At 39.8% G+C, this 9,068-nt stretch overlaps 1 protein-coding gene across 2 annotated transcripts; it reads left to right on the top strand.

Annotated features, from left to right (window-relative positions):
* The first annotated feature begins 5,653 nt into the window (after positions 1–5,653).
* Positions 5,654–8,795, top strand: LOC117467055 (motor neuron and pancreas homeobox protein 1-like). 2 transcript variants are annotated; one of them, XM_034110625.2, is made up of 3 exons: positions 5,654–6,241; positions 7,337–7,494; positions 8,138–8,795. In XM_034110625.2, exons 1-3 carry the CDS (start codon positions 5,773–5,775, stop codon positions 8,465–8,467), a joined length of 957 nt encoding a protein of 318 aa, XP_033966516.1. In that variant the 5' UTR covers positions 5,654–5,772; the 3' UTR covers positions 8,468–8,795. The 2 variants fall into 2 exon arrangements, with proteins under 2 accessions (XP_033966516.1, XP_033966514.1); XM_034110623.2 differs by having other exon boundaries at positions 7,334–7,494.
* Positions 8,796–9,068: the final 273 nt, after the last annotated feature.

The following is a 9,068-nucleotide window of genomic DNA, read 5'->3' as shown; positions in this document are numbered from 1 at the left end:
GCAGCTAACAGATGGAATCAATACATGGGCTGCACAGGTTGTCATGACTCATGTCCGACTATCACAAGTAGAATCATAATGAAAAATACGCCGGTAAAATGTGCTGGCTTATGCCACAATAGGATAGCAACAAGTAGTCAATATAGTCAGTTTATCTTCGGTTGCTATGCTAACATCACCCATTTTATACCAGAGAAACTTTCATAACAGCGTTTTGATGCCAAACCTGATGTGATGCAGTACTGCAGCGGTCGGTAAATGTCGCTGAAACACATTAATAAACAATGAACCACGGCACTCTGGTGAAAAGTACAAGGGTTGAGAAGTAGTTATTTAATTTAATCTGGCTTCGTATGATTGAAACGAAAGCAACACAATCATCGACCCAACGCCGTTGGGGAGAAAATCAGCGAGGTAAACGGTGACGTCATGACGCAGCAGCGGCAGCACCAGTCGGGCTCTGGGGGGTGTGAACAAAACGGGGCTGAAAAGAAAAACCGGTTCCGAACCAGAAAAGCTCTAGCACGGAGCTAGAATGGGAACCGCATTGGTGTGAAAGGGTTATAACACAACCTGCTGATACACAAGCACATGAACACATTTGTAGCAAAGTACATTTCATTGTAACATTGGGTGAAAATGTTTTCACAAACAAAAACAGAATTTGATTCTAGGATTTTTGTTTTTATCTTTTATACCCTTTCAAATAAACAGAAGCAGCATGCATACTTTTTTTGTTAACCCTGGCTGAAGACAAAAGCACTATGTAAGCCACATATCTTTAAAATACAATCCACGCAAAAAATATGTCATGTGTGTAGAGGACACATGTCACCAATGTTGCTTATTGCCTCTTTTATCCAAATTGGTTTAAAGCCATAAATCAACGTGCAGGTCATTCCAATACTCTTTTACATTAAAGATGTAACAACATCCCTGCAGACTCTAAAGCAATAATTCCAGTAACCTGTGACACTCATTCCCAGAGTCACAAGATTCTTTCTCCAGCCTTTATATATAATCATCACTTGAGCAATGTAGGTTATTTTTTATTTCCAGCCATTTCCATGTGTTGAAGCAATGAGAGGGGACATGGAAAGCAGGAGAGGAGAGGTGATAAGGCAGTTTCAGGTGAGGTGGCAATGAAGAATTATGTGTGTCCCCTTCATCACCTAACCCTAACCCTCATGAACACCGCCTTGATTAAACCCCACAAACATGGATTGGTGGGCGTGTCCGTGAACCGCGAGTCTAATTGAACTGTCTCCCCTTTACAGGATGGAGGGTTATGGAGAGAATGATGAGGACTAGATTAAACAAGCAGGAGGAATAGTAATAGAAAAAATGCATAGAAAAGAAGCAACTGATGGGAATTGACGGTATTATTCAGTCTGTCCTTTGTCAGGGGTGTTTCGTCATGTCTGGAACTTCACGAAAACAATGTTAAAGAAGAAAATGGTGTCCTGTCCTATGTTTCTGCATCCTACTGATTGTCAAATTGCCATGAAAATTCTTACACATATTCAAGTTCCCCAGATGATAACCCTTTAATGGTTTTGGGGCTAGGGTTGGAGTATAGCCCTTCTGCCCCGTTATAAGTTTCACTTTTGTGTTTCAGAGTGAGGTTTCTTGACCACTGTTGGTTGGATTTCCATGTATTTACAGATGGCTTGTAATAACTTTTCAGTCAGACAACTCACGTGTTCCTTTAACATGTTTATTAGAAGCAGCATATAGTTGAATTTGGCGACTAGGCTCGGGCATCATCACTCCATAGATATACATAGCACGATGAGTGATGATTAAATAACTAACCCCCGAGCCTACAGGTGGAAGCTGGGGTGGTGGTGGGCAGGCAAGCAGCAGTGACGTAGAGGTAGCTGCAGCAATAGCAGCAGCAAGCAATGCATGGAGAGAGATCTGGCAGGTTAAATAGAGCGGCGTATTAGGAGAACTCTGTTTGGTTGGTTGTAGAGTGGCAAGGGGGCGTTATGTATGAATGCAGCATAAGTGGTCGAGTTGACTTCCTGAACTAGCTCGCAGGCTTCGCCCCATTCATGATCTCCTGACTGTTCCTCAAGCGCCAAAATCAAGTCAAATCGAATTGAATTTATAGCAGGAAGCTAACAAGGCTCTGCTGGTTTTGCCTTGATATATTGTTGTCTATTAAGTATTTTCTTTAATGGATTCATCTCACTTGGTTCACTTGCACCAACAGCCACACCATCAACATCTGCGTGACATCCACATTCAGTCTGAGTCCGGCAGGAGTCTCGCTTGATTTTATCGTTATGTTCAATAATCATTTTTAATATGTAGACGTGTGCCCAAATTGATTTGGCATTTGTACATTGTAATTGTATTACCCTTGACCCTTAATTGTTTTCGGTTTGTCTGTTAGTCTGTTTGTCAGCAGGACTATGGAAAGACGACTGCTGATTTTCATCAAACTGTCTGGCGGGCCAAGGAGGAACCCATTAGATTATGCAGCGGATCCGAATCACGCGCTGAAAACACAAGTTGTTCTCCTTTTTCGTTAACATTGCAAGATAAGACATGACCTTTGAGGGGGTTTGCGCTACCAAATGCCCTTCAATATATTTGTATAATTTGGAAGAGAGATTTGAAATTGACACAAATGAATCCTTAAACTATTGTTATCCTTTTTCCTCATGACTTTTGTATTAGAGATATGACCCTCTTTATTCCTACCTCTTCTGTACAATGCTCTTCATTTTTTCAAAATTCTTAATGTCTTATTGTACAAGTCTATATGTGCAAACTACTACTAATACATTTAATTTAGCTGACTTTTCTCCAATTTATAATTATTGCATTTATCCATGAAGATACAAACTCCAAAGGGAAGACTCCTCTCTTTACTAGCTTTAATGCTGACGCTTACATGTCAATATGGATAAGGGTTGTTCATATGGTTCACAGTGTATACCCTGTCAAAGTAGAAAGTTCCTCAAAGATAATGGCATAGGACGAACAATTGTATGAATCAAGTTGCCTATGTTACTTTTTGTACTCAATAAAAAGTATAGCAAACATCGTAAGAATTCACTCAAAACTTCTTACAGAGAAGACTCATTTGGTAGAAGGGTTTAAACAAACCATCATGTATTTGCATTAAAGGAAGAACATATTTTGGGTAATGAGTATTTTGGGAACCTGACCCTACAGAGCAGACTGGGTTTCCCACAGAGCAACAGATGTTTAACTACTCTCCGCAGCCTCCACTCTGCCGCCCCTGTCTTTGTGTGTTAACCAGCCCTACGTGTGTCTGCCTCCTCCTCTTATTCACAGGCCTCTGTTTAGCACTAATTAGCTATGTGCCTCGTCTCCTCTCCTCTCCCCCTCCACTTCTACCCTGAAGCCTCGTCTCATTGTACTGTCATCTCACTGTTTACCGTGCTAAGTAATAATCATCTAATCTGGGCTCTCCTCCTCCCGCCTCCCCTCCTGTCCCTCCTCTTCTCCTCCTCCGCTCCTCCCTCTTGTCCTCCTCATTATGGCCCGTTCTCAGTTGTGACAGCTGTCATTAATCAACTCATTTTGAAAGACGTTGAACCTTGCAACCCTGAACACCCACCCCTGTTCAACCAGGAAATGTTCTATTCCCCTGCGGTCCATTAGGCCAATCACAGCAAAACTGGGGCATGACAATAGATACAACAATAGCAACCAAACGCAGATATTAGACTATAAACCACAATAGGACACAGACAGCAGGAGAACAACAGGCTTTTTTATACTCTATCCGTTGGGGATTTTCTTATAGCTTCAATGTCTCCTGGGATACATAGTTATATCTTATTTCACTAACACACTGGTCCTATAAATTAGTGTCACTTGCGTCACTAAAGTCACTATTAAGGTTAAGTAACTCAATTTGCAATACTTTGATATAAACACACAGGTCATTCTTGGTAAAGTATCTCTCTTGAACTAGATTTGATTCCATGTATGTGTCTGGCAGCAGTTCATTGTGAACTTTATGTTCAATGTCCAATACAATTACCAGGCAGCTATTAAAATGGCCATTCAATGACTATAAATCCCAATTCCAATATATTTGCCTACCAAAGAAAATATTTCTCAGTGGTGTGAAATGTCACATCTTTATCTTTGCGGGACCTTATCTCAAATGGTGTGATATTTGAGCTAGGATATCAAGATGTATAGTACAAACTTCATTAAATGGTGAGCTATATCCTCCCTTATCTTATAGATCAGATCACAGAGTATTAATTATTTTACAGCTGGCTTTTACAACGTCAGTCCTATCCTGTTCACACATTACTGTGACCTGTTTGATCATAAATGGCAGTGGAAAACAAATTACATAATTGCAACAAAAAAAAGCATTTATTTTGACCAAATTAAAGGTAGGGTATGTACGTTTGAGAAACCGGCTCGAGATACACTTTTTGTTATATTCCATGGAATGCTCTTAACATCCCGATAGATAGAAATCATATTAGAGACTCATTTATACTTTTTGATGGTGACAAGCAGGTATACGGACGTGCCTGCACACACATCCATAGTCCTTTAAGTTTATATGTTGGGTAGTCCAGCAGGTGTTGGTGTGTTTGTCTTTGAGGTGAGTGCAGTTGGTTTTCCCAGGCGCCTGACTGTGTCTTATCAGTCCTGTATAAACCAGCAGAAAATCACCACTGGTTAAACTGTGGCAGATAGAAGCAGTTCGGACACTTACGTGGAACTGAATAGATCAGCGGATTTTCTGGATCAGGTCAGCTTAGGTATATATCTTCTGCAAAGCTATACAGTAATATATCACATTTTTGCAATGTGCAGTTCACAACAGTTTACAATAAACAGTTTGATCAAGTTTCTAGCTACTATTTGCACATATATTACATCATTTTGTTTTATATTAAAATGTGTATATTAATGGAGTAAACACCAAACAACTGTTTCAGGATTTTGTGTCACCTGTCCAGAAAATGAGTTTGCTCTCTGTCAGTTTACTGCCCCTCTTTCTGCTTCATGGTGTGGTGATGACCGATAATCATCGCAGCAACCACTGATAAGAACGGTTGGGTTTCTGTCAATCTTAGCAAGCAATAAACTATAATGAAGACTAAGTTGTAAAATTATGTTTTCGTCAGATCTCTAAAGTGAGATGAAATGAATTAACGGAGCATGACTGTAAGTGTTGTATGTGTGTGTCTCCATGTTTGTGAATGTAATACATATAACACATGTGTATGCAAGATATTGGTAGAGGAAATTGAACCTCAAGCACACATGAGACAGGGATATAATTGGAGGTCAAACTGCCAGAAAGATAACATAAAGAAAGAAAGTATAATATAATTAGATATGGATTATTTCACAGGCAAATAATTAGAATTGTGAATGCTTGAGAAGGAACCAAACAAAGACTTACAACTTTGCTGTATTGAAAAGCATTTATCTTGGAATCAACTCATATGATACAAGTATGCACCAATGCCTATAATTAACCCTTAAAAGAAAAATATATATACCCTTCCCCTGTCCTGTGCTGCATGGCTCTGGCCAATCACAACGCAGCAGACTTTATAACGCTCGTGGGTGCGAGTAATTTCCCAGCTCACTGCTGGAGTGAGTGAAGTTGTTTTTACGCACAAGCCATAAGTGGAGGTCAGAGAGATTTCTTCAGGGGACGAGGAGTGACAATATAGCAGTGTTTGTAAACTTTAAGAAAATACATAGTGTTCTCAGAAAGAAGTGCTTCAAAGTTCATCGTGGGACAGAATGACTACCACCATGGAGAAATCTAAAAACTTTCGCATTGACGCGTTGCTGGCGCACGACGTGGAGCAGAGGACAGACAGTGATGGTGCGTCCCCGGGGTTGTACTACAGCAGAAGCCCCGGTGGCAGTCCTGTGTCAACCCGTGGCTCGGAGACGCCCTCCCCACGTCCAAACCCAACGAACTACTCTCCAGCCCAGCCAGGAGTACTATCAAAGTCCCAGCTCTTCAGCCTGTCCCAGTCAGGATACACTGCTCTACACCATGGGGGTCTCCTCGGTATGCACCCCGCTTCCATGTATCCTCTGGCGGCCCTCGGAGGCCAGCACCCCGCTTTTATGTACCCCGGCTTCACGCAGCTGGTCCAACCGTACCATGAGCAGCTAAAGGGGGCACACATGGCCGCGACGCACCCGCTTGAGCCCTGGATCAGGGCCGGGATGATGATACCCAGACTCGGAGATTATGGAGGTGAGTGCATCTCGTGTCGTTTTAAACTGTATCTATTTCACTTCCTGTAATTTAAGACGGTCGAAAAACTATAATGCATGTTTAACCATTTCAGAATTTGTGGATAAGACTTTTAACAATCCCATTAAAATGCATTGGATATCCAAAAGTAATAGATTAGACAAAAATAATAATAATGAAAAGAATAATAATTGAACACATAAAATGAATTATGATGTCATTTAATATGTTTTACAACAGAGTTCTATATTTATATAACTGTAAATATTAAGTAGTACTCTTTAAAACATCTTGTTTTATTTGGATTTGTGTTGATTACATATTCCTTATTGTTATTTTACCTAATTTATAGAAACAGGATAATTTTCAATCCAGGAAATAGCAGCATTTTCAGCTTAGACCTTAAAATCAAATGTTTCCTTTTGAATTATGTTATTAAACATATTACAATTATGTATTTGTTTGTTTAGTTCATTTTTTTGTAATGGGTATTTTCAACTAGTCAGCTAATATATTTATATGTTTCGAGCCTCCTCCTCACACCTGTGTGTTGGTTCTGGCTTTAAAAGGGCCGTGACATTGAGTTGTTGTCTTTTAGGGACAATATCTCATCAACATAGCATGTAACATTGACCGTAAAGGTAGCACCTGAAATAGACCTACTACTTAATCAATTGATAACATTTATGGTGTTTTCATTAAGGTAATGGTCTCCTATGTTATGGTTTATTACCCCTCCAAAGCAATATCCTCTCACCACGACCTCACATCAAGGCAATAAATGTTAACGGATAGAGAAAACATGATATACAGATAGGAAGACAGACAGGTAGGGAGGCCTTAAAAAGGCAAACATTTGGGAAGTGGAAACCAAACTGGAAGATTTAAAAATGCTTTTGAAAAAATATCTTTAAAATTATAGTTTTCTTTGGGTGTATTTATTACACTTGGGCATCTATCCTTTTTTATTGGCCCACTATCCATAATATTGTAAGAGAGGTATAGTGCTCTTACAGAAATCGATTACACATTTTCAAATGTAAACAAGGACATGCGCAAAGAATAACCTGTATTTTTCTCTTTCCCTCATAGCAGCAGCCCATGCTGGTTTGTTGGGGAAGTGTCGGAGGCCCAGGACAGCTTTCACCAGCCAGCAGCTGCTAGAATTAGAAAACCAGTTCAAGCTCAACAAGTATCTGTCCAGGCCTAAGCGCTTCGAGGTGTCCACTTCACTCATGCTCACTGAGACTCAGGTAAGAGAGCCTGTAGCATGTTTTCTATTGAACTGTTTTATCCCCTGCTATACATAATTTCAATGTGTGAGTATATTCCATAAGTAGCCAAAGATGGAATAACTTCAAGATAATAAAGATGGTTTTCCAGAGTTTGTGTAACAACATTTTAGTATTGCACCTTATGCAGCATTAACTGTGTTTATAATGCTGAATTTTAACTATCTTCTATCTGTTTAGTATATTTAATTTGTTTAATTGTTTCTTGTGTTATAATGCTTTTGCTAAGTACTTTGATTTGCCTTTGTGTCCGAAATGTGCTGTATAACTATACTTAACTATTTTGCTTCTTCCTTGTCTCTCTTTAATCATGACGTCCTGTTTTATAATATATAATATAATATATATTTATATGGAAGAGGATTATGGCCACAGGAGAATTCTATATGATTTAACTCATAATTCTGAGTCTAAAGTCTTAACTCTGACTTTAATCTCAGCCCTCCAAAAAAAACAAAAACATGATGTGGGCCTAAACTCCATACATTCCGTAATATATACATCTGTGAAAAAGGAACATCCTTTGTTGCAGCCTGAACCCCCACTACTAAACTTGCTATTTGTACACAGTTTAACTGTCATGATTCTTCTCGTCCTTCGCCAGGTTAAGATCTGGTTCCAGAACAGGCGTATGAAGTGGAAGAGAAGCCACAAGGCCAAGGAACAAAAGTCACCTCTGACTGACACAGAAAAAGCTGCCATGGATATACACAGTGCCAAGCCTCAGAGTGATTCTCACAGCTCCAGCCTGGAGGATGAAGAGGAGATAGAAGGGGATGATGAGGACGAGAAAGAGGAGGTAGAGGTGCTGAGGGCGGCTTCTTTAGGCTCCGTAGGCTTCTCGAGGCACGCTGGAGGAGGAACAGGGAACTATTACTCAGAGGAGGAGCCGGAGGAAGAATGCCCAAGAACAAGAAGTGGGATTTTCCCATAGTTGTAAATGGCAGCATGCTTTTATTGTATGTCTTTTTATGTTTATTACTCTTAGGGGCGATACACAATGCAATCAGGTGCACAAACATGGTGGCATGAAGAGGATCATTCATTTCTCAAAGCCCTGCCCATAGTACTATATAAAAAAAGGGTACCGTCATCTGCACATCAGGCACATCAGGCACATCAGGCACATAACGCATCTCATTATAGAAGAATAATGCCACATTTGTGTTCCTCGACATTTATTGGTTTATATAGGCTATGGTCAGTAATCCATTAACCAATAATTCTGATTTATAATTTGCGCATGATGAACGTAGCCTCTTTTCCTGTCCTATCATCTGAAATGAATTAATTTATCTGTATATGAACATGTACTTAAACTGTATGAATGGGGGGGGGGGGGGGGGGGGTAATAGCACTTTTATGGAAGGTAGTGGATGAAGAGACAGAAACATTTACTTGGAAATCATGTTGTAAAGAGTATCAGTGTTACATTGTTATCAGGACATGCTGGTCTGTTACACATGTTGGATACATGTTCCCATCAATTTTGTTTTTCATATTCATTTTAAATAAGAAATAATAGATTCTTATTC

This window comes from Pseudochaenichthys georgianus, chromosome 21 (assembly GCF_902827115.2).
Source record: "Pseudochaenichthys georgianus chromosome 21, fPseGeo1.2, whole genome shotgun sequence".
Classification (NCBI taxonomy): Eukaryota; Metazoa; Chordata; class Actinopteri; order Perciformes; family Channichthyidae; genus Pseudochaenichthys; species Pseudochaenichthys georgianus.
The sequence above is the reverse complement of the archived record's forward strand: the minus strand, read 5'-3'. Positions and strand labels throughout refer to the sequence as shown.